This window comes from Pongo abelii, chromosome 6, assembly GCF_028885655.2.
Source record: "Pongo abelii isolate AG06213 chromosome 6, NHGRI_mPonAbe1-v2.0_pri, whole genome shotgun sequence".
Lineage (NCBI taxonomy): Eukaryota > Metazoa > Chordata > Mammalia > Primates > Hominidae > Pongo > Pongo abelii.
Window position 1 is genome coordinate 5,040,075 of NC_071991.2, and position 25,108 is coordinate 5,065,182.

Genomic DNA, 25,108 nt, shown 5'->3' on the forward strand with positions numbered 1-25,108 from the left:
TGGAATGCAGGAGTATGGAAGATGTGTTCTAATCCTGCTCCTTCCTGATTTGCTTTCCGACTTGGGACAGGTCACACGACCATCCATCCCCCAGGTGGCTCAGTTATCAGTGATAGGACGTAAGGTCTGTAAAGAGTCTGGGAACACAGCAGCGCCCCCTCAGAAGAGAATGGGCAGCTACTGACAGCTCCCAGCGTTCTCCCCCCAGGATCCTAAAATAGATAGCACTTAAAGGCCTTGGTTAAGGGTGAGAAGGGTGCTGGTTTGTGGTCGGTAATACAGACGTCTTCCTTGAAGGACAGCACACGGTGCCTGCTTTGTAGCTGTGGCCAGAACAGGAGCGCATGCACCAGCAGAGACCTTGACTTAATCCTCTTGGTCACTCTTACTGCCATTAAATTCTATTCTACTGAAATTCTTCTGATTCTCAGCAAACACAGTGATGTTTCTTTTGTCCAAAGGACAAATGTGGAGTTATTGTAGTGGTTAAAATACTCATTGGGTCTTAACTGTAGGAAGGGAAGAACCAAGCCAAGGACTGTGGCTCATGCTGAGGTCTGGGCCAAGACCCTTCCACCTTTTTTTTTTTTTTTTTTTTTTTGAGATGGAGTCTCGCTCTGTTGCCCAGGCTGGAGTGCAATGGCGTGATCTCAGCTCACTGCAGCCTCTGCCTCCCCAGTTCAAGCGATTCTCCTGCCTCAGCCTCCTGAGTAGCTGGGACTACAGATGCTCACCACCACGCCTGGCTGATTTTCGTATTTTTAGTAAAGATGGGGTTTCACCACGTTGGCCAGGCTGGTCGGCAACTCCTGACCTCAGATGATCTGCCTGCCTCAGCCTCCCAAAGTGCTGGGATAACCTCATGAGCCACTGCGCCCGGCCAAAAAAAGACTGAAAGAAAAATAGAGGGGCTTTGAAAGGGTAAAACAAGAGGCAACCTAAGGTAGACCAAGGGTCTCCAGAAGGGCCTCCCTGAGCAAGGGACATTTAATCACAGACCCAAGTAGGAGTTTGGTGAAAGGGGTCGTGGGAGATGTTAGTGTCATTTACTGGGATGAGAACTAGTATAAAAACCTGCTTTGGAGAGAAATAATCACGAATTCAGTCGGGGAAACGTTGGTTGCCAATATGCTGAGAAGGGCCTGTGAGACATCTGAGTAAAAATAATTCATTGGGAGGTTGAATGGACTAGAAAGTTTGGAAAATACAGACTGTAGATAGGATTTTTTTTTTATCTCCTTGGGTTTTATGGTGATAGGACTTTGAGAGTCATCAGCATATGGAAAATCTCACCAGCCAGGATGAGGTACCCAGAGATACCAGGTGAGAAGAGAGGACTCCTGACATGCAAAGACCAAGCGGAGGAAGCGGGCAGACAGGAAGGAGGAATTTGAGAGACTGGAGCAGTCTGTATTATTAATCTCATCATCATGGTTGTTCTTGTTTAGAAACAGGGTCTCTCTCTGTCACCCAGGCTGGAGTACAGTGGCCCAATCATGGCTTATTGCAACCTTGGCCTTCTGGGCTCAAGCCATCCTCCTGCCTCAGCTTCCCATGTAGCTCGGACCACGGGTGTGCGCCACCACACCTGGATGATCTTTTTATTTTTTGTAGAAATGGGGTCTTGCTAGATTGTGCAGGCTGGTCTTGAACTCCTGGCCTCAGGCTATCCTCCCACTTCAACCTCCTAAAGCACTGGGTTGCCACCATGCCCAGCCTATGTTATTAAATGCTGCTAAGAGTTTGTGCAAGATGAGGACTAAAATGTAGATGGTAGGCTTGTAGACTTGGCCACTCAATAATAAGCATAGATTAGTAAGTGCAAAGGCAGGGTAGATGCCAAATTAGAGACAGCTGGAAAGCTTGCGGTCATAAGGGTGAGGTGGTGAAACAGCAGATAAACAGGTCCTTTGGTAAGTTTCTCTACAAAGAGGGTAAGAAGAAAGAGGTGCAGGCATTGAAAGAGAGATGAGATCCCCTTCTCAACACCGCCACACTGGGGATTAAGTTTCAGCAGGAGTTTCAGACAAACACTGCATCATAGCCACCCCCTTTCTCATTGCCACCCAGACTGGGACCCCAGCCTGCCCTGCACCCTAACAGCGTAGCCACAGGACATGAGCCCCAAGGCCTCCTATCCCCTACCACAGTCAGGAGTCCCACCCGGTCTCCCTGAAAGGCTCCCACTCTTCCTTCTTCTCTTCCAGGCAGAATGGCCCTACCTCACACACCGTTCCTTCCTGTTCATATCAGGTACCCCTTCTCCGTCCTATTTTTAGGATGGCAAAGACTTGAGCACTTTTGGTTTTTTTTTTAGACAGAGTCACGCTCTGTCACCTAGGCTGGAGTGCAGTGGCGCGATCTCAGCTCACTGCAACCTCCGGTTTCCAGGTTCACCGATTTCTCCTGCCTCAGCCTCCCAAGTAGCTGGGATTACAGGCGCATGCCACCACGTCCAGCTAATTTTTTGTATTTTTAGTAGAGACGGGGTTTTGCCATGTTGTCCAGGCTGGTCTCGAACTCCTGACCTCAGGTGGTCCACCTGCCTCAGCCTCCCAAAGTGCTGGGATTACAGGCATGAGCCGCCGCCCCCGCCCTGACTTGAACACATTTAAATCCTGATAAAGAAAATCTAACAGGGAGAAGCTGAAGGTAGGAAAGAAAAGGGATCCTCACCAGTGGAAGGATTTTGAACTCCAGCATCCTGTCGAAGGGTGGGGTGGATATAGGTGCACGCAGAGAAGAGCGTGGGGGAAGCAGGTTAGGGGAGAGTAAAGAGGAGCATTGACCAGACAAACAACATGGAAGATTTGCCTACAGAATGGGACTCACCAGCCCATTGTCGTGTAATTTAACCTGTATTTATTCAAGGACAGCTTGGACAGTGTTGTTTTGTTTGAGACAGGATGTGTTACCCAGGATGGAGTGCAGTGGCGCAATCATGGCTCACTGCAACCCTGCCTCTCAGGCTCAAGTGATTGTCCTATCTTAGCCTCCGAGTACCTGGGACCACAGCTGTGGACCACAACGCCCAGCTATTTTTTTGTATTTTTAGTAGAGGTGGGATGTCCCCATGTTGCCCAGGCAAGCCTTGAACACCTAAGCTCAAGCGATCCACCCCCCTCAGCCTCCTACAGTGCTAGGATTACAGGTGTGAGCCGCTGCACCCAGCCAGCAGTTTTTCTTTTCCCTAGCTACTCTTTAATCTATCAGTAAGTGTTTTGCTTCCACCACTATACCAGTTTATGAAAGTCAGAGAAAATGAAAATAAAGAAATGCTGCCTATTTATTTTACCACTGCCTATTCCTTTTTTTTTTTTTTTTTTTTTTTTGAGACATAGTCTCACTCTTGCCCAGGCTGGAGTGCAGTGGTGCAATCTTGGCTCACTGCAACCTCCGCCTCCCAGGTTCAAGCCATTCTCCTGCCTCAGCCTCCTGAGTAGCTGGGATTACAGGCGTGCACCACCATGCCTGGCTAATTTTTGTATTTTTATTATAGGCCGGGTTTCACCATGTTGGCCAGGCTGGTCTCGAACTCCTGATCTCAAAGGATCCATCCGCCTTGGCCTCCCAAAGTGTTGGGATTACAGGCTTGAGCCACCGCACCCAGCTGCCACTACCAATTGTTAGCCATGCTGGGAAGAAAGCTGAAACTGTGTTAAAATGGCGTTTGGGGGTTGCCTGTCTCGTGTATTCTTATTTTCCATTTACAGAAGTAACCTTTCCCTTTCTCAATTTTTAGGCCTTTTCTGATGCCATTAAAAAATGGCAGGAACTATCACCAGAAACCAGTGGAAAAAGGAAGAAGAGAAAAGAAATGAATCAGTATTCTTAAATTGATTTCAAGTTTGAACAAGGTAATGCAAACTGTGTTGCTGGCAGTGTGTAGCTGCAACACTGTACCTTTTCTTCTTCACAGTCAGTGAAGGAAGCCGTGCTACAGGTGTCTGCCGAGCATCTGGCCAGGACAGTCCAAGGAGTGACTGACAGGAACTATTTTCTCAGCACATCAAAATTTTTAGAAAGTGGCTGCACTTGTTGGCTTCCTTCTTCCTACTTAAGATAAACCATGATAGGAAAATTTTGTGTGGTGGTAGAAAATTCATGTGTGAGAAGGTATTTGAGTGTGCTGTTAAGCTTGGGGGAAAAAACTGGTCTTGAAAGTTTGATGAGAATTGACTGTGTTATTAGGTAAAAACTACCCACACTTGTGAATAAGAGCTTACTGCAGAGGGTCGCTTATGCAACTGAGAGAATGGCTAATAGCCACATGTTTCTCCAAAATTCTGTCATTCTTATTGATGAAATAACTGCTGAAAACCCTTTTAAAGAGGTTACTTCAGGTCTGATCCCCAAAAATGTAAACTTGAGTTTTATAACAACTCAGATTTTATCTGAGTTGCTTCCACCCAGTAAAGGAGTTTACTACAACTTTTCTAGAGATCATCCTTTTTGTTACATGTGTACTTAATTACCACACTTGATTTCAGGTATGACTAAGTGGAAACTCAGGTAACTATAAAGCTGGAAAGTATTTGTATTTACTATGAACTTTTCAGGATCTAAAGGAAAATCCCTTAGGCTCTGACTCCTGAGATTCCTAAGCCAGTCTGTGGAGCAGTGCTCTGCTGACATGACATTCGCCCTGGCCTGTGGCAGAATGTAGAACTAGGGACAATGTGCAGGTGGTTTTTCATTCAGCCAAATTTACCCAGAGTTCAGAACAGGCATCCTTGTACATAGCCATACAGCGTTTGTTTCTGACTTCAGTGGTGGAGAAAGTGCTACTTTGCAAGATAGTTGACTCCCTTGTTGGTCAGCTCTGTGTTTTAGACAGTTCTTTATATTTGTCAGCATGTACTTCCTGAAATGTCCTGCCATGGTTGTAGTTCTTGCTTGTGGAGAGAGATTCTGGCTGTTGCCCCTTCGTCAACCTGACTGCCCTTCTCCTCTTCCCTGTGTGCCCTTCTCTAGCTTGTCAGGGTCTTTTTGAAAGTTGGGGTATAGAAGACTGCACATCATACTCCACATGAGGTCTGCTCACATTCAGCCTTGCTCTTTTCGCCCACATTGCTGTCAGGTCATAAACGTCTCTCAGTTTTGCTGCATCTCACATTTTGCCGTTAACTTCATTTTATTTGATTCAGTCCCTTGTTTTAGGTATAGCACTTTAATTTAGATGCTGATTCTTTAATTTTACTTATCAGATAATCTTTAAGGACCCTGGAAGTATAAGATAGAAAATACACTTGATTTACGTTAGTAGTTTAATGTTTATGACTCACATTTAGCCTTTTTTAACAGCTTTTTATAAGGACACAGGCTAAGAATCCCTCATGTGTTCCAGGCATCCCATTTTTCTCCTTTTCAGTTTGTTTTCCATCTAAGCACTGCTCTTTGAGCTATAATTGCTTGACTCAAACAGTGAGACAGGGTTCTCCCTCCTCTGTCCTTTTTATGGTCATGCAGGAAAATACATTAGAGGGAAGTTTGTAGACTTAATTGCATTTATTTTTAAAAATAAAGGACTGAGGCTGGGCATGGTGGCTCACGCCTGTAATCCCAGCACTTTGGGAGGCCGAGGTGGGCAGATCACGAGGTCAGGAGATTGATACCATCCTGGCTAACACTGTGAAACCCCGTCTCTACTAAAAATACAAAAAATTAGCTGGGCGTGGTGGCGGGCGCCTGTAGTCCAGCTACTCAGGAGGCTTAGGCAAGAGAATGGCGTGAACCCAGGAGGCGGTGCTTGCAGTGAGCCAAGATCGTGCCACTGTACTCCAGCCTGGGCAACAGAGCGAGGCTCCGTTTCAAAAAAAGTAAATAAATAGAAAGAAAGGACTGAAAATAAATCTTACTACTTTAACATGATAAACTACAAAAAGAACTGAGTAAAGATGAAAGAAATAATAGAGGGTGAAAATTTTTTTTAATTTGTAGCATTGATAATTATAGTAATTAACATTTATTGAGCACTTAATATGTACCAGTCACTTTTCTAAGTGCTTTAATGGATTATTTCATTTATGTTTCAGATAGCCTTATGAGATATATGTGTCATTGTTATCATTTTATAGAAAAAACTGAAGCACAGAGAGGTTAAGTAACTTGGCAGATGTTACACAGCTAGCGAGTAGCCGAGCTGGGAATCTGGCTTCAAAGCTTACTCTCTAACCATGTGCTTTTCTGTTCCCATAATACCAAAAACTGGTTTTGTTTTTTTGTATTTTTTTTTTTCAAATTTTGAGATGGAGTCCGCTTCCCAAGCTCAAGCGATTCTCCTGCCTCAGCCTCTCAAGTAGCTGGGATTAATTACAGGTGTGTGCCATCACGCCTGGGGGGGTTTCACCATGTTCCACAGGTTGGTCTCGAACTCCTGACCTCAGATGATGCGCCCTCCTCGGCCTCCTAAAGTGCTGGGATTACAGGCATGAGCCACTGCGCCTGGCCCCAAAAACTTGTTTTCTGAAGAAAAAGTTTGGTTTTAAAAATATGTGAGAATGAGCAAGAGAAAAGGAGAATCAAAATAAAATGTATTAGGAACCAGATAATAAATGTTAAAATCAAGAGATTACCAAGAACAGACAAGCCCACCCTGCCTGCCTGCTCTTCAGTATGTTATTGGGTCCTTCCAGGGGAAGTGACAGTACATGTCTGGTCAATGAGCTTGTGATGAGTGAATGGGATTCCCTCCCAATAGGCAACTGAGAGCAAAGTTCTGGGTGGAGGGTCCTTGGTGCATCCTCCACTTACTCTTCATGCCAGTGGGTACCCCAGGCCTGCCTGTCCAACCTCTGGACTTTCTTAATTCTGCCCCAGTCTCCATCCTTAACCACTCAGGGCCAGCCTCTTACATGGGATTCCTCCTTCCAATCTAACCCTCCTCCAGCCCCTCCCCTGTGTGGCCGGGGTAAGGCAGAGTCTGATCCCATCTGGCCTGTGACCAGAAGTGCCCAAGAGGCAAGTGTCCTCTTGCCCACAGGACCCCAGGAGATCATGGGCACACTGAAGTTTGAGAACTACTGCCTCAGGCAACTTTATAACATGCCTTTCCAATTCAGGTTTGGATCCAAATCCTCATTCCAGTACTTATTAGCTGGTTATAATTTTTTCTTTGTTTTAAAGAGGCAGGGTCTGGTCAGGCTTGGTGGCTCATGCCTGTAATCGTAGCAGTCTGGGAGGCTGAGGTGGGTGGATCACTTGAGGTCGGGAGTTCGAGACCAGCCTGCTGAAAATGGCAAAAGCTCATCTCTACTAAAAATACAAAAATTAGCTAGGTGTGGTGGCGCATGTCTGTGATCCCAGCTACTCCGGAGGCTGAGGCAGGAGAATCGCTTGAACCTGGGAGGTGGAAGTTGCAGTGAGCCGAGTTTGTGCCACTGTACTCTAGCCTGGGCAACAGGTGACAGAAGCAGACTCTGTCTCAGAAAAAAAAAAAAAAGGCAGGGTCTCTGTTGCCTGGGCTGGAGTACAGTGGCACAATCATGGCTCACAGTGGCCTTGAACTGACTGGGCTCAGGCAGTCCTCCTGCATCAGCCTCCGGAGTAGCTTGGACTACAAGCTCGTACCACCAGGCCCAACTAATTTTAAAAAATTCTTTGTAGAGATGGGGTTGCTGTGTTGTCCAGGGTGGTCTCAAACTCCTGGCCTCCAGTGATCTTGTTGCCTTGCCCTGTCAAAGTGTTGGGATTACAGGCATGAGCCACTGCACCCAGACCTTATTAGCTTCTTGATCCTGTTTCTGCATCTGTAAAATAGGCTCTTGTGAGTAGTAAACAGGACAAGGTTTGTGATGAGCTTGGGACAGTGCTTAGCCAGCAGGAGTAGAAGGTGTATCAATCCCCCCACCTTTTATTTTTTTGAGATGGAGTCTCGTTCTGTCGCCAGGCTGGAGTGCAGTGGCAAGATCTCGGCTCACTGTAACCTCCGCCTTGCAGGTTCAAGAGATCCTCCTGACTCAGCCTCCTGAGTAGCTGGGACTACAGGCATGCACCACCACAGCCAGCCAATTTTTTGTATTTTTAGTAGAGGCGGGGCTTCACCGTGTTAGCCAGGATGGTCTTGATCTCCTGACATTGTGATCGACCCACCTCGGCCTGCCAAAGTGCTGGGATTACAGGTGTGAGCCACCGCGCCTGGCCTCGATCCCTGTTTTACAGATCAAACAAGTTCAGTGAGGTTAGGACATCGCCGAAGGCCCCATAGCATGGATGTGAGGAGCCAGGTTGGAGCCTGTGTGCATTCATTAGATGGGTGGGAGGCTGAGGAATTCACAGGACACTAACCTGGCCTTCTGGGCATCTGTGTGTGCTGCCTAGGTGCATGCAGGAGCTGCGGCAGGGGCTGCTGGTGTGGCAGCAGGAGGAGCCCTCTGAGTTTGACTTGGCCTACGCCGACTTCCTCCCCCTGGACATCAGCATGCTGCGGCTCTTTGAGACCTTCTTGGAGACGGCACCACAGCTCACGCTGGTGCTGGCCATCATGCTGCAGAGCGGCCAGGCTGAGTACTACCAGTGTGAGTGAAGGCCAGTGGCTGGCCCCCCTGTCGTGGCTTGGGGAGTCTCTCTCAAATGTCAGAACTGTTTTTATTCTTTTATAAAGGCTGCTTAGAAAACAGGAGAACAGGCTTTAGTCAGGCAGATCTGGCTTGAAACCTAAAGTCACTCTGCAGCTGTTTGAGTTTGGACAAATGCCTTGACCTCTCTGAGTATGTTTGTTCTCATCTGAAAAATGGACATAAATCCTCCTGCCTCATAAGGTTGATGAAAGGATTAAGTGAGGTGATGCAAAGAAAGCCCATTTCCTGGTACATAACTTCCTGGTACAGTCTCACTCTGTCATTGCCCATAGTGGAGTACAGTGGCCTGATCATTGCTCACTGCAGCCTTGACCTCCCAGGCTCAAGTGATCCTCCTGTCTCAGCCTCCTGAGTAGCTGGGACTACAGGCATGTGTCACCATGCTGGCTAATTTTTCTTTTCTTTTCTTTTCTTTTTTTTTGGTAGAGACGAGGTCCCACTTTGTTACCCAGGCTGGTCTTGAACTCCTGAGCTCAAGTAACCACCTATCTCAGCCTCCTAAGGTGCTGGGATTATAGGTGTCGGCCACTGTGCCTGGCCCACAAGTCTTAATTGTAACTTTTATAATTTTGAAGATAATAAAGTGTGTAAGGTGCCTGATACAGAGTAGGTAACTTTTTTGTTAAGAAACAATTTAATACATTGGGAGGTGCACAGGTTGCGTGAGGTCAGAGTTGGAGACCATCTTGGGTAACATAGTGAGACCTCATCTCTTCAAATTTTTAAAAAAGAAACAAACAATATATTGAATGCCTTCATCCAGTCAGGTTTTCATTGTACATCTCTTTTGTGCCTGTTACTGTGCCGAGGACACAGCAGTGAACAAGATGAACCCAGCCCCTGCCCTGCCAGGATGATAAACTAAAACAAGTAGCTACTGTACAGCATGTTGAGTGACTGGAAAAGGGAGAGGCAGGTGGCAGAGGCTCACAGGGCCACCTAAGCATGGGTGAAGTTTATAGTGAGGAGCTTTGGGAGGGTTTTTGCCCATAAAAGGAAGGTGACTTGCCCATTCTCACAGACCCAGACAGTGGCCAAGCTAAACAGGGCCCCCACTCACATCCGATTCAGGGTCCAAGCCTTCCCCTTTGCCTTCCTTCACCGCTGCCATAAATGCCATAGCCTCTCAAGGAACCAGTCCTCATTCTGCCGTCACTTGCTGTGTGACCCGGAGAGCCTTCCTGTGGAAGATGGAGGTTGGACTTGATCTCCAAGGGCCCTTTCATCTTGCTAGTCTGAGTCTATATATTGATTGAAAAAACAATAATAGCGGCTGTCACTATTAGCCAGGTGCCAGCTATTAGCCAGGCCCGGTGGGAAGCGCTTATAGTCATCATTGCTCATGTTCACAGCAGCCCTGTAGGTTTGTGCTATATTGATCTCCATTTTTAAAGAGGTGCAGAAAGGTGAGAGACTTGCTCTGGGTCACTGGGCACTCACTAGGCACATGTTTTTGTCTGTTGAGGGTGGGGGATATCTAGAACCAGGGCGAAGTGCAGACAGTCTGCACTGCATGTGTGGCAGGGGGAGGGTGGCGAAACAGATTTTCCCTACTTTTTATTTAGCAAACATCTCTTTCGCTGCTGTTATGTGCCAGGTACTGGGCTGCTGGGGGATCCCAAGTGAGCAGAATCTGTTTTCTACCCTCGAGGAGCTCAGAGATAAGGAAATAGATAATTACTGTGTGATGAGACTCCAGACAGAGGTGGGTGGCATGTTACAGGGATACCTGACACAGCTGAGTGGGTGGCATAGGGTCGGGGTGGGTGACACCAGGGGCTCTTCAGGCTGGGGCCTGCGGGGTAATGGAGGAGTAGGCTGGGGAAGTGGGGCATGTGCTTCTGGCGACCTAACAGCCTGGGCAGAGCTTGTCAAGGTCATGGAAGGTGGCATGCTGGGGAAACTGGAGGAACATCAGCCCTGCTGAGACCTGGGTGAGGGTAACAGGCACAGATCTGTTTCCAGGCTAGGAGTGGGTTCTGGGTGCCTAATAGGTTCCCAGTAAACATCTGTCGAATGACTGCGGTGGACGGGGACAGGAGGAAGCAGTCAGGAGATGTGCCGGTGCCACTTGCATCCCTCTCTGGAGGCCCTTGTGCTTCTGCTCCAGGATGGACAACCAGGAGGTGGGATAGGACCCTAGGACCGACCCCTGTTGTAAACTTCTGGATCTTGGAAAATCAAGACTAGGGGTCAGTCCAATGGCCTTTGGTCTTGGAGGGGAGGGGAGGGGAGTGGGGAGACCTTCTGTCCACACAGCAGGGACATCTCTCCTGGCCCTGAGGGCAGCTTTAGCCAGAGCCTGTTGCCACCCCATAGGATTTTCTACTCCCTTTTTGAGACTAAGAAAGACGGAACTGAGACTGTTGATTTTCAGACACAAGAAAGGCTTGTGTTCTTCCCAGAAAGAAAGGGTTATGGGGCCCTGGAAGACGCCCAGGGTACAGCCAAGGCCCAGGGGGTGCTGAGTGCTGGGTGGGCCACAAGTCACACCCTCTCATCTTTGACAAATACCACCTGGATATAGCACCTATGCAGCAAAGCACTTTGGTGAGGGGCAGGTTCCATATTAGGAGTCGTAGCTTTGTTTTTGGTTATGGGAACTCACTGGGTCTTCTCCAGCTTCAGATTTTCCTTCAACAGACGAGGATTCTAATACCTACCCCAGGGTTGCTGGGAGGGCCCCCACGGTACCCGTGACCTCTGGGGAGTGCCAAGCAGGCTGGCTCCAGGACTCACTGTTCCCTCCTACTCCTTGCAGGGGTTGGCATCTGCACGTCCTTCCTGGGCATCTCGTGGGCACTGCTCGACTACCACCAGGCCTTGCACACCTGCCTCCCCTCCAAGCCCCTCCTGGGCCTGGGCTCCTCCATGATCTACTTCCTGTGGAACCTGCTGCTGCTGTGGCCCTGAGTCCTAGCCGTGGCCCTGCTGCTGCTGTGGCCCTGAGTCCTGGCTGTGGCCGTGTTCTCAGCCCTCTTCCCCAGCTATATAGCCCTGCACTGCCTGGGCCTGTGGCTGGTACTGCTGCTCTGGGTCTGGCTTCAGGGCACAGACTTCATGCCGGACCCCAGCTCCGAGTGGCTGTACCGGGTGACAGTGGCCACCATCCTCTATTTCTCCTGGTTCAGCGTGGCTGAGGGCCACACCTGAGGCCGGGCCACCATCCACTTGGCCTTCCTCCTGAGTGACAGCATTCTCCTGGTGGCCACCTGGGTGACTCATAGCTCCTGGCTGCCCAGCGGGATTCCACTGCAGCTGTGGCTGCCTGTGGGAGGCGGCTGCTTCTTTCTGGGCCTGGCTCTGTGGCTTGTGTGCTATTGATGGCTGTACCCTAGCTGCTGCTGTGAGCCCGACCCTGACCAGGTGGACAGGGCCCGGAGTCTACTTTCCTCAGAGGGGTATCAGCTGCCTCAGAACAGGCGCACGACACAGTTAGCACAGAACTTTTTCCCCAAGGCTAAGGCTGAGGCTGCTTCGCCAGTGAAGGGAGAGGTGAACGGCGTCCTTTGAAGCAGGATCAGACCCAGCCGGCAGAGATGGAGAGTGACTGCTGGCAGAAGGCAGGCGAGGATAAGCTAAGGATGCTGCTGTGGCCTCCATGCACTCAGCAAGAGTGGGACGCCTGTGCGGGGCCGGGCACCAGGGATGGTGCTGAGTGGGGCAGAGAGGCCTGCCTCCAAGGAGTTCACAGTGAACAAGGTGAGAAGGGCTGGGTCCTGCAGGGTCAAGAGCCCCAATTACATACAAGACACTTTGGGAGGAAAGAAGACTACCTTTTCTTTTCCCCCTGCCATTGGTATAGCTGGTGCCCCAAAACTTCCACCTCACTCCCTGGCCACCTCTAAAATGATTGCTACAGGGGCTGCCCCCCTTAGCTACCCTGTCCTGGGCTAGAAGGCCACAGGGGCTGTCCTCTAGAATTCTTCCTCCCCTCTCCCACACCATTCATTCAATTCATGAAACAAATCTTCGCCGAGAACAGTTTATGTGCCAGGAACATCATTCTGTCCTTGCAACCTGGAACAGGACAAGCTACCACCTTAGCTTCATCCCCTACTTGCACCAACCAGTCCCGGTTAGATCTCAAATGCCAAAAGCCAGGGATGCCCAACTCTGGGCAGCCCCAGTCAGAATCTCTAGGATCTCAGTGAAGCTGGCCTGGCCTCTGCTCCTCCTCTCAGGGGGCTGCTTTTCAACCAAGAGGCTTGTGAGCCTGGTCTGAGCCTTGCACAGCCACTGAGTATTTTTTATTCCTTAGCCAGTGTACCTCCTACCTCAGAGTCTACGTGAGAGGGAGAGAATGTGTGTCCCTGTGGGTCTCCGCAAGTGACAGATGTGTTGTTTTTAACAGTATTATTAGGTTATGATTAAAGCCTCATGAAATCTTCCAACGTAGTCTGTCATCAAACGAAATCTCCTATGGAGTTCAGAGCCTGAACTGGAAGAGGTCAGGGACATAAAATCTACCTCTCAAAATCAGTCAAGGTCCACGGAACAGAGAGGACTGGCTTAGGTGGGGCTTCTCAAACTCGTAAAGTTTCAGGAGCTGGTGAGCCAGCCTGGGGTTAACAGCTCAGCTGGAGATCAGAATCCAGATCTGGGCTGACTTAGTGCATCCTCTTCACCACCAGCTCTGCTGCTGGGCCCAGCGGGAGTGGCCACAAACACATTTAGGGCCAGGAAGTCAATATAGGAGCCTGGCGAAGAAACGTCTTTTTGCTGGGAGCTCTGAGAGGTTAAGTGATGAGGTGCCTTAGGAGATGCGGATGTGGTGGGTGATGGTGCTGGGGAAGTGGAACCTTTTGCTGTTCTAGGAGGTCTGTGGTTTGGAGAAACAAGGGACAGAAAAGTCACTTGAGATGGAGAAGAAAAGGTTCCAGTCACCGCTGTGATGAGATCCAGGATAGTCTCAGCTCTGTTACTATTCTGGTGGAGACACAAAAACCAGGATGAGTAAAACATTGAGTATATCAGACGGTGTTAAGTGCTAAAAGAAAAAGGGAAACGGATGTGGAGAGAGAGTAGGTATTTGTGTGTTGGGGGTGGGAATTACAGCTTTGTATAGAATTGAGCTAAAAAACTGCCCTTCAACTCCCTCCCTTTCCTTGGCTGGCCTCTTCCCCCACATCTCCCTGTTGTTTCTCCACAGGGAGCTTTGATTCATTGAGAAGCCGAAACAGAGTGGGGAGAGCCATGAGGTGCAGCTAGTGGGAGCCTAGGGCGGCAGAGAAGGATGACCAGAGGGCCTGGGGGCAGGAGTGTCACCTATGAAGGGAAGGGATGCTGGGGACAAGCTGCATTGTCGGCTCTGACTAGGTGGGGCGGGGTGGTGTAAACTATTACTGTATGCATTATGCAAATGAAGGAACTGAGACTCGGTCATGAGGGGGATTCAATTCTGATCCTTGTCACTCTGAGGCGGGTGTCCTTTCTGCGCTAACCAAGCTTTGTCTCTGCTTCTCAAGGTGGTGATAAAACTACTCATTCATAAAGCTCTTCAAGAGGGTGGTGGTTTTGAGTTGTAATTTCAATGAAGAGGGGGAAGAAGAAGTAGAAAGAAACTAGGTTTATTTTTATGTTTTGGAATATTGATTGAAAGAATCAAAAGGAAATAAGAGGATAAGGCAGGAAAGGTGGAACAAGAGCTAAACAACAAAGCCTGGAAAATAGACTAATATCTTAAAAGGCTGATGGATTGAAGAAAAGATTCCGGTGAGGGGGGGGACAACTGAAGGTATGAATCATGGGTAAAGAGGAGGGTGTGATGGTCTTTGCCAAGCGCCAGCACTGGCAGTGGGAGTGTGTGGGGCGGGGTCTAGCGCTCATGTTCACGACATAAAGGAGGACCTGGGCCTAGAGCCACTCAGTAAACTGGTGGCAGAGCCGGGTTAAACTTTGGTCTCCTGGCCCCACCTTCCAGGGCTCTTTTCTCTATTTTGTGCACTTGGAGAAGGTAGTTAAAAGATCAAAGATGTGGAAAGCACATATGAAAAGTTAAGAGGACACCCACATAGTAAGAAACTTAGGGCCAGGTGCGGTGGCTCACACCTGTAATCCCAGCACTTTGGAGACCGAGGTGGGAGGATCACTTGAGCCCAGGAGTTCAAGACCAGCCCTGGCAACATAGTGAGACCTTATTCTACAAAAAATAAGAAATAAGCCAGGCGTGGTGGTGTGAACCTGAAGTCTCAGCTGCTCAGGACACTGAGAAGGGAGGATTGCTTGAACCCAGGCTGTAGTGAGCTGTGATCATGCCACTGTGTTCCAGCCTAGATGACAGAGTGAGACCCTGTCTCAAAAAAAAAAAAAAAATCGAATTTAGGCTTACCACTTGAGTTGGACTTGATACTCCTAAAAACTGAGGGGTAAAAAAGAGGTGCAGGTTGAGGTGCCAGGAACAAAGAATCCAAGACTGCAGCTTTGAGGCTTTCAAGGGAAGAGGGTCCATCATGACCAAGAAAAAATTTTCAGCACATGCTGTGCATGTACCAGATGCAAGGAGTGCTACAAAAAGGCTGAAGATGGCGACCTCCAGGGAATTTAGTCACCCCAGCAGGAAGGCAACCATTCCAAAGACATCCCAACACAGTGTATAACAGCCACAGGCAGTTAAGCTAGTCAGGAAAGTGAGCTCCCAGAGAGAATGGAAGGAGAGAGGGAAAACTGAAGAAATGTGTAGAAAGACAAAAATAAGGTTTAACATTATGATTTTAGACAAGGCAGCATGAGGAAATGTAAATTTTTTTAAAGAAAGTAGTTAGATAAAATATCCAAATAGAAATATGTCTTGTAAACCATGACAAAGCTCACAGCCTATGAGTACAGAATGTCACTTTTTTTTTTAAACTTAAAATATTAAAAATGCCAGATGTGGTGAAGCATGCCTATAGTCCCAGCTGCCCAGGAGGCTGAGGCGGGAGGATCTCTTGAGCCCAGGAGTTGGAGGCTACAGTGAGCTATGGAGCCACTGCACTCCAGCTTGGGTGACAGAGCAAGGCTGTCTCTAAATAAATAAATAAAAATAATTACATTCAAATAAAGTAAAAAGTCCAAGCACTACAAAAAGGTTTAAAAAGTCTTACTATCACTACCACCATCCATACTCTTCCCACTATTAACAATTTATTTGTGACTGCAGAAAAGTATGTTACGATTATATGGAAATTACTCATAATTTATCACATTCATACACAACACACACACTTTTAGAAATGTGTACACACGGGTCGTACAGTACACATTCTGTAGCATGATTGCATAGTAATATATCTCAGAGCTCAAACCACCTTTTCAAAATCTCTACGGAGTAGTGTGCTATATGGTATTACATCATTATTTAGTGAATTTACCATTGATGGGCATTTAAGTTGTTTGAAGATTTTGATGTTAGAGCTATAGAAATGAACATACTTGGCTTTTTTTTTCTTGTGTAACCTAAGGTCAATGTTTGGCAGTGGAATCACTTGGTCAAGGGGTATGTCCTTTCTCTTTCTTTCTTTTTCTTTCTTTCTTTCTTTCTTCTCTTTTGTTTTCTTTTCTTTCTTTGTTTTCTTTCTCTTTCTCTCTCTCTCTCTCTCTCTCTCTCATTCTTTCTTTCTTTTTTTGAGACAGAGTCCTGCTCTGTCACCCAGGCTGGAGTGCAGTGGTGTGATCTTGGCTCACTGCAACCTCCGCCTCCCAGATTCAAGCAATTCTCCTGCCTCAGCCTCCCAAGTAGCGGGGATTACAGGTGCCTGCCACCACACCCGGCTAATTTTTTTGTATTTTTAGTAGAGACAGGGTTTCACCATGTTGGCCAGGCTGCTCTCGAACTCCTGACCTCAAGTTATCTGCCCGCCTCAGCCTCCCAAAAGTGCTGGGGTTACAGGAGTGAGCCACTGTGCCTGGCTTAATTTTTTTTTTTAATTGTGGCAAAACACACCTAAAAATTACTATCTGAATCATTTGTTCAGTGTACAGGTGAGTGGTTTTAAGTACATTCATATTGTTGTGCAACCCTCACCACCAGCCATCTCCAGAACTCTTTTCCTCATCTCGGACTGAAACTCTGTGCTCATTCAACATGAACTCCCCATTCTCCCCACTGCCCTCCGTGTCCCTCCTGCTAGCAAACACCATTCTGTTTTCTATCTGTATGATTTTGACTACTTTGGCTACCTTGTAAAAGCAGAATCATTTGTCTTTTTCTGACTGGCTGATTTCACTTAGCATAATGTCCTCAATATTCGTGTTACAGCATGTATCAGAAATTCCTTCCTTTTAAGGCTGAATAATAATATATTCACTGTATGGAGGTATATATTTTAAATTTGCAGACAGATATTCTGAAATTGTCCTTCTAAAAGGTGATACCTTTACTCCCACCACAGCAAGTAGGTCCAACCGCACTTCCCCCACCCTCACCAATCCTGCTTACTATCTAGCCTCTTCATGTTGCCAGTTTACTCCATGGAAGAGGAATCTGGTTATTGTTTTCCTTTGCATGTATGAGTAAGGCTGGTCACTCTTTTACAGATTTATTGGCAACTTTTTTTTTTTATTGTTCCTCCTGTTATCTTTACCCCCTGTTTTCTCTTGGGCTGTCTTTTTCTTATTAATTTGTATGTGTTCTTAATATATTAAGAAATTAGCCCTTTGAATATCTTATGTTGCAAATATCTGTTCCCAGTTTATCTTTTTACTTTGTACATAGATCTTCTTGCTGTTTACTTTTTATTTTATTTATATATTTTTTTGAGACGGGGTCTCACTCTGTCACCCAGGCTGGAGTGCAGTGGTGCGATCTCAGCTCACTACAGCCTACACCTCCTGGGTTCAAGCAGTTCTCCTGCCTCAGCCTCCTGAGTAGCTGGGATTACAGGTGTGCGCCACCACCCGCGGCTCATTTTTTTGTGTTTTTAGTAGAGACAGGGTTTTGCCATGTTGGCCAGGCTGGTATTGAACTCCTGACCTCAAATGGTCTGCCTGCCTCGGCCTCCCAAACTGCTGGGATACAGGTGTGAGCCACCGTGCCTGACCTATTTTTTACATTTTATTATGGAAAAATCCAAAATATAAAAATATATAAATCAAATATATTAAAAAAGTAGAGAAAAGAGTACTCTATGTACCCATTACCAAGTTTAATCTCTACCACACCTCCAATTATTTTGAGGGCCAGGCATGGTGACTCACACTTGTAATCCCAGCACTTGGGAGGCAGAGGTAGGTGGGTCACTTGAAGCCAGGAGCTGGAACCAGCCTGGGCAATATAGTGAGACCCCATCTCTAAAAAAATTAGCTGAGTGTGGTGGTGTGCACCTGTAGTCTTGGCTACTCTGGAGGCTGAGGAGGGATGATCACTTGAGCCCAAGAGTTGGAGGTTAAGTGAGGTATGATTGTACCACTGTACTCCAGTCTGGGTGACAGAGTGACACCCTGTCTCTTAATAAAAAATTATTTTGAAGCAGATCCCAGACATCATTTCATCCACAAGTATTTTCAGTGTATACCTCTAAAGACAAAATTTTTTTAAAATGTAACTATAAAACTATAATCATATGTATGTAGTTTTTAAATATAAAACTGTTCATTTCTAAGCAAACATCAATCATTTTCTATATGGTTTCTGAGTTTTGTGCCTTGCTTACAAAGTCTTCATAACAATATTATAAATAAATTCACCCTTGTTTTCTTCTAGCATTTATTTTACTCAGAAACCATTCTTTAAATTCAAAATTATTGTCCAGTGCATGCAAAGTTCTTAAGTCCTGGAAAGAGACAGTCACAGGGTCATCAGAGCCAAGAGAGTGAATTTCCCTGCCCCCTTTCTCACCTGTAGAACATCTACTGCCATGAAACAGTAGATGTTTCATGGCAGACCCTGTCCTCCTGTTCCTTTTGTAGACAACCTTCCCGACCTCACTATGTGGGTCAGAGCCTCCTATGGACTCCTTCGCCTCTGGCTTCCTTTTTTTTTTTTTTTTTTTTTTTTTTTAGTGAGAGTGTTATTAAAACATAATTCACATATAAAAGTACCCTTTTAAAGTGTGCAATTCAGTGATTTCAGTATATTCACAGTTGTGCAATCCTTGCCATTATCTAATTTTACATTTTTTTCATCACCCCCAAAAGAAATCTTCCACCCATTAAGTGATCACTTCCCATTTTCATCTCCCCCGAGTCCCTGGCAACCACTAATCTTTGTCTCTATGGATTCCCAAGACATTTCGTAGAAATAGAATCAAAGTATGTGGCCTTTTGTGTCTGACTTCTTTATTGCTAGTACTTTTAGAGTTTCATTTTAACATTTTACATCATACTCTTTATGGAATTTACTTTGATGAAAGAAGTGGAGTTATACAGCTTGACTCTTTTTTTCTCCCAGATAGTCCTGCCATAGTCTCAACACTGTTTTCTGAATAATTCATCTTTCCTCTCATGGATTAGAAATGTCACCATTATCATCTACTAAATTCTCATTTTAGTTTATTTCTGGATTTCCTATTTTATTCCATTATCTATCTAAATCTTTGCTAGAATCAAACTAGGTTTTTTTTCACTTATTTACTTATTTTAGTGATGGAGTCTTCCTATGTTGCTCAGGCTGGCTTCAACCCATCCTGCCTCAGCCTTCCAAGTAGCTGGGACTACAGGTGCGTGCCACCCCACCCAGCTTAAATGTTTTAATTCTTGTAACTTCAAAATGTATTTAAATATTTAATCTAACTGCCTCCTCTCGCCTAATATCTTTCTGTTGAGATTTTCTTCCTGGCTATTCTTTCTTGTTTATTTCTACAGATGAACCCAATATTATCTTGTAAAATGTTGAAAAGAAATTTTTAAATATTTTTATTGGGATCACATTGAGTTGATAGATTAAATTTAGCAAGAATTAATACCCCTTAACAGAGATTTTATATTTTCTTTATATGGTCCTGCCTATTTCTAGTTAAGTTTATTTTCAGATAAATCGATGATAGTATTGCTATTTAAATGGGATCTTTTCTTTCATTGTATTTTCTAACTAGCCATTTTGTACAGTAATTATACAAAAAGTAACTAACTACTAAAATTGTGTTATAATTTCTGTTAGCTTTTCTGGCAAAACAAACCACCCAATACTTAGTGTCTTAAAATAAGAAACGTTATTTCTCAACTCTGTGGGTCAACTGGCAGTTCTTCTGGTCTGGGCCAACTCGGTTTATTTCTGCAGAAACCTGGCACTTTAATTGGCCTTGATAGATGAGAGTGGCTTCCTTCAGATGTCCGGTAGTTGGTTCTGTGTCAGCTGGAGCAACAGGGATGAAGAGGCTCTGTGTTTCTCATCATGCCGGGGCTAACCTAGGCTCATTCACAGAGCAGTGGGCTCAGTCTCTTAAAATGGTAAAAAAAAGGGCAAGTCCCAACACACAAACACTTTTCAAGTTTCTGCTTGCATCATGTTTGCTAATGTCCCATTGTTCTAAAGAAAGTCACATGGTTGAGCTCCTAGTGTGAAGAAATATACTTCATTTCTGAGAACTGCAAAAGATTGTAGCTGTTTTTGCAGTCTCCCCCAGATTCCTAACATTTCTTTTTGGCCTGTTTTCGTCAGGTTTCTAGTTATTATTTGATACCATTTAAATTAATAAATCCTCCCTTAAGAGGTAATTTTAACTCTTTATTTTCTTACTTAATCGTACTGGTTAGGATTTCCAAAACATTATTAAAGTATAATATCTTACTTTAAAAGGTTACTGATGGGCCTGTAATTCTAGGACTTTTGGAGGCTGAGGGAGGAGGATCACTGGAGGCCAGGAATTTGAGACCAGCCTGGGTGACATAGAGAGACTGCCCACTATTTCTACAAAAAAATTAAAAAATTAGCCGAGCGTGGTGGTGTGCGACTGTGGTCCCAGCTACTTGAGAGGCTGAGGTGGGAGGATCACTTGAGCCTGAGAGGTCTAGGCTTCAGTGAGCCAAGATCGTGCCACTGCACTCCAGCCTGGGTGACAGAGTGAGACACTGTCTCAAAAAAAGAAAGAAAAAAGTTACTAATGGTTATCTAATGGGGTCATGGGATTACAGGGCTTCCTTTTTATTGTTTTGCTTCTTGCTAGTCTTTACTTTTTCTACAGTGAATATGTGTTACTTATATAATAAAATCGTTCGTTTGTTGGCACACCATCACTTTGGGATGGCTCAGAGCGTCCCAGTTCACCCCAAAGTGTAAGCCACAGTAACCATCTTGGTTGTAACCAGAATCTTTATTCTACAATTTGGAATTGGAGTCTCCTTATAATCTAAAGATTTTGTAGTTGTTAACGTATTAACATTTTTGATTTTATAATATTTTCTTACATGTCTTTTAAGCACATACTTCTGGCTGGGAGCAGTGGCACATTCCTGTAATCCCAGCACTTTGGGAGGCCAAGGCGGGTGGATCACTTGAGGTCAGAGGTTCGAGACCAGCCTGGCCAACATGATGAGACCCTGTCTCTATTAAAAATACAAAAATTAGCCAGGCCTGGTGCCAGGCACCTGTAGTCCCAGCTACTTGGGAGGCTGAGGCAGGACAATCGTTTGAACCCAGGAGGTGGAGGTTGCAGTGAGCCGAGATCATGCCATTGGACTCCAGCCTGGGTAACAGAGCAAGACTTTGTCTCAAAAAAGCAAAACAAAACACATACTTCCTCAAAGTGCCATATGGTACACGTTAATTTTTTTATTAAAATTTTTATTAAAAAAAATACATCTGTGTAGTGTGAGAACAAAAAAAGAAAAAGCATAATATCGTCTTTCTTACTTTAATGGAGATTAAAGTATGATGCTGATTTTTTTTTTTTCTTTTTTGAGATGCAGTCTTGCTCTGTCACCCAGGCTGGAGTGCAGTGGCGCGATCTGGGCTCTCTGCAAGCTCCACCTCCCAGGTTCATGCCATTCTCCTGCCTCAGCCTCCCATGTAGCTGGGACTACAGGTGCCCGCCACCACCACGCCCGGCTAATTTTTTGTATTTTTAGTAGAGACAGGGTTTCACCATGATAACCAGGATGGTCTCGATCTCCTGACCTCGTGATCTGCCCACCCTCAGCCTCCCAAAGTGCTGGGATTACAGGCCTGAGCCACCGCACCTGACCGATGCTGAATTTTTATAATGGCAAAAATAATCTAGCTATTTCTAAGATACTAAGACTCGTTTTTGTTTTGATTTTGGTTTGTTTGTTAAATCAGGAATGAATGTTCAATTTTGCTAAATGGCATTTCAGTATCTAGTGTGATGATTATACTTTTTCCTTTGATCTGTTAATATAGTAGCACATTGGTACAATTCTTTTTTTTTTTTTTTTTTTTTTTTTTGAGGAGTCTCACTCTGTCACCCAGGCTGGGGTGCAGTAGTTCGATCTTGGCTCACTGCAAACTCTGCCTCCTGGGTTCAAGCGATTCTCCTGCCTCAGCCTCCCGAGTAGCTGGGATCATAGGTGCCTGGCTAATTTTTGCATTTTTAGTAGAGACAGGGTTTCACCAGGTTGGCCAGGCTGGTCTCGAACTCCTGACCTCAGGTGATCCACCCGCCTCGGCCTCCCAAAGTGCTGGGATTACAGGCATGAGCCACCATGCCCAGCTGGTACCATTCCTAATAATGGACCATGCCTGCATTTCTGGAAGCTCACTGAGTTGAGGAGTTTTTTTGTTATTGCTGGTGTAGAACAATTATGTCTCCATACATCTACCTATTCTGGACATTTCATAGAAATGGAATCATACTATACATGACCTTTTGTGTCTAGCTTATTTCACTTAGCGTGTTTTCAAGTTTCCTCTATGCTGTATCATGTGTCAGTACATCATTCCTTGTTATGACCGAATAATTTCTCATTGTATGGATAGACCACATAGAAATGCTTTTACGGCATCAACCAAGTTAATGTTTGTATCGTCTTCCTCCTTTATTTCACATCTCTAGTGGATTACATTATAGATATTCTGGTGTTAGAAAACCCTTTTGTTCCTGAGATACACTTGACTTGGTGGTGATTATTATTCATTTAATAAATTGCTAGATTCGATTTGCTAGTATTCTATGTAGAACACTGGTATCTTTCAATAAATGAGCTTAGCCTATGTTTTATATTTCTTTTGCTTTCCTCATTTAGCTCTGGTATAGGGTTATGCTAGCACAGTAACATTTGTATAAGGCAGGAAATATTTCTTCCTTAAAAGTCTGATAGACCCTAGCCATAGAAGTCATAGGATCTGTTCCCTTTTGGAAAGTAGGTCTCACCTAGTATTTCAGTTTCCTCTCTAGTTATTGGTTTATCCAATCTTTCTGCTTCTTCCTGGGTCAGTCTAATGTGCAAGCAGTAATGTGTACAAAACAGTCTGATGAGATATCACAAAACAATACGCAGGTCTGGCCGGGTGCAGTGGCTCACACCTGTAATCCCAGCACTTTGGGAGGCCGAGGCGGGTGGATCACGAGGTCAGGAGATCGAGACCATCCTGACTAACATGGTGAAACCCCGTCTCTACTAAAAGTACAAAAAATTAGCCGGGTGTGGTGGCGGGCACCTGTAGTCCCAGCTACTCGGGAGGCTGAGGCAGAAGAATTGCTTGAACCCGGGAGGCGGAGGTTGCAGTGAGTCGAGATCGCTCCACTGCACTCCAGCCTGGGCGACAGAGCGAGACTCCGTCTCAAAACAAAACAAAACAAAACAAAAAACACCCAGGTCAAGAAATACAAAATTGCCAGTATTCCAGGAATCGCACTGGTGATGGCTCCCAATCACTGCTTATTTTCTTTCCAAAGTAATTATTACCTTAATTTCAGTGATAATTATTTCCTTGCTTTTCTTTATAGTTTTATCTCATAACCATGGAACCCCAAACACAATAGTTGTTCTTCGCCTGTATTTAAATGTAAAAAAATTTAATTTTAGTTTTTGTAGGTACATAGTAGGTGTATATATTTATGGGGTACATGAGATGTTTTGATACAGGCATGCTACACATAACAATCACATCATATAAAATGGGGTATCCATCCCCTCAAGCATTTATCCTTTGTGTTACAAACAACCCATTTATACTCTTTTAGTTATTTTTAATGTACAATTAAATTATTATTGACTATAATCACTCTGTCATGCTATCAAATACTAGGTTTTATTCTTTCTATTTTTTTGTACCCATTAACCATGCCCACCACCCACAACCACCTCCACTACCCTTGCCAGCCTCTGGTAACCATCCTCCTACTCTCTATCGCTATATTTAAATTTTATATAAATGAAGTTACACAATATTTATTCTTATGGACTGGCTTGTTCCACTCAGCAACATGGTTTTCTCCCCCCATGTCCTGTTTTCAGTATTTTGCAGCAGAGTGCCCAACAGAACATAATCGCAAATATTCCACTGTGCAAAAGAGGTGCTAGCACTTAAGCACAAACAGGAGACATGATTCTTTTGCTTTAAATAAATACTTAAACACAACTCAGGTCCTACAAGTATCTGGACTCTAGGTCTGAGTAGTGGAGCTGACTCCTGCTTGGGCCCACAATGATGTCATGATTTCCACCTTCCTCTCAGTGATCAATACGTGGCATCAAGTGCCAATGGTCAAACGTGATCACAATAAGCTCCTTTTCTAGAGCCTTCCGCAACCCTCTACAGACACGAACTGGCCAGGATAAAGACGATTAGAATTTTTCGGTCAGTGATGTGTACCAGTTAAGTATTTTAAGCCTGTCCATGGCGAAACCCCGTCTCTACAAGAAATACAAAAATTAGCCAGGCTGGTGGCACCTGCCTCTAATCCCAGCTGCTCGGGAGGCTGAGGTGAGAGGATCACTTGAGCCTGGGAGAAGAAAGAGAGAGAGAGAGTGGGCGGGAGGCGGGGAGAGAGAGAGAAAGAGAGGCGGGGGTCGAGAGAGAGAGAAAAGTATTCTTCATGAGACTCTCTTCTTTTACTGGGGAGACAGATGCATTTAGGTGATTTTCTTCAGCTCATCCTACAGGACCAGCAGGTCCCTGTTTCTGAGGACCACACGCCCTTGAAGAAAGCTTTGCCCCTTTCCTCTCTGAAGATGGTCCTCCAACAATCGAGGGTGCCTGTGTACTCGAGGTCAGCCTCTTTGTGCCTGGACTGCATCTGCATCCCATCCACCTAGGCAGGCAGATCATCTGAGGCCAGGAGTTCGAAACCAGCCTGGTCAACATGGTGAAACCCTGTCTCTACTAAAAATACAAAAATCAGCCGGGAATGGCCACACGTGCTTATAATCCCAGCTACTCAGGAGTTTGAGGCAGGAGAATCACTTGAACCCCAGATGGAGGTTGCAGTGAGCTGAGCTGAGATAGCACCACTACATTCCAGCCTGGGTGATAAGCAAGACTCCATCTCAAAAAAAAAAAAAAAAAAAAGAATGTTATGTGTCGCTGTTGTTACTCTTTGTTCAATATTTTTTTATTTTATTTTTTGAGCATACCACTCTTTGTTTATTCATTCTTAAGTTGACAGACTTTAAGCCAGTTTCTAGTTTGAGATAATTAAAAATAGAGCTGC

At 45.4% G+C, this 25,108-nt stretch overlaps 1 protein-coding gene and 1 pseudogene across 1 annotated transcript in view; both read left to right on the plus strand.

Moving 5' to 3' along the window:
- The first annotated feature begins 1,301 nt into the window (after positions 1–1,301).
- Positions 1,302–12,092, plus strand: LOC103891055 (XK-related protein 8-like; annotated as a pseudogene).
- A 24-nt stretch (positions 12,093–12,116) lies between these two features.
- Positions 12,117–25,108, plus strand: part of RBAK (RB associated KRAB zinc finger) — a 68,876-nt gene continuing 55,884 nt past the window's right edge. The window contains exon 1 of the mRNA XM_054545650.2: positions 12,117–12,281. Within this exon, the coding sequence (XP_054401625.1) occupies positions 12,119–12,281 (163 nt within the window). The 5' untranslated portion in view covers positions 12,117–12,118. The remainder of the gene's footprint in view (positions 12,282–25,108) is intronic.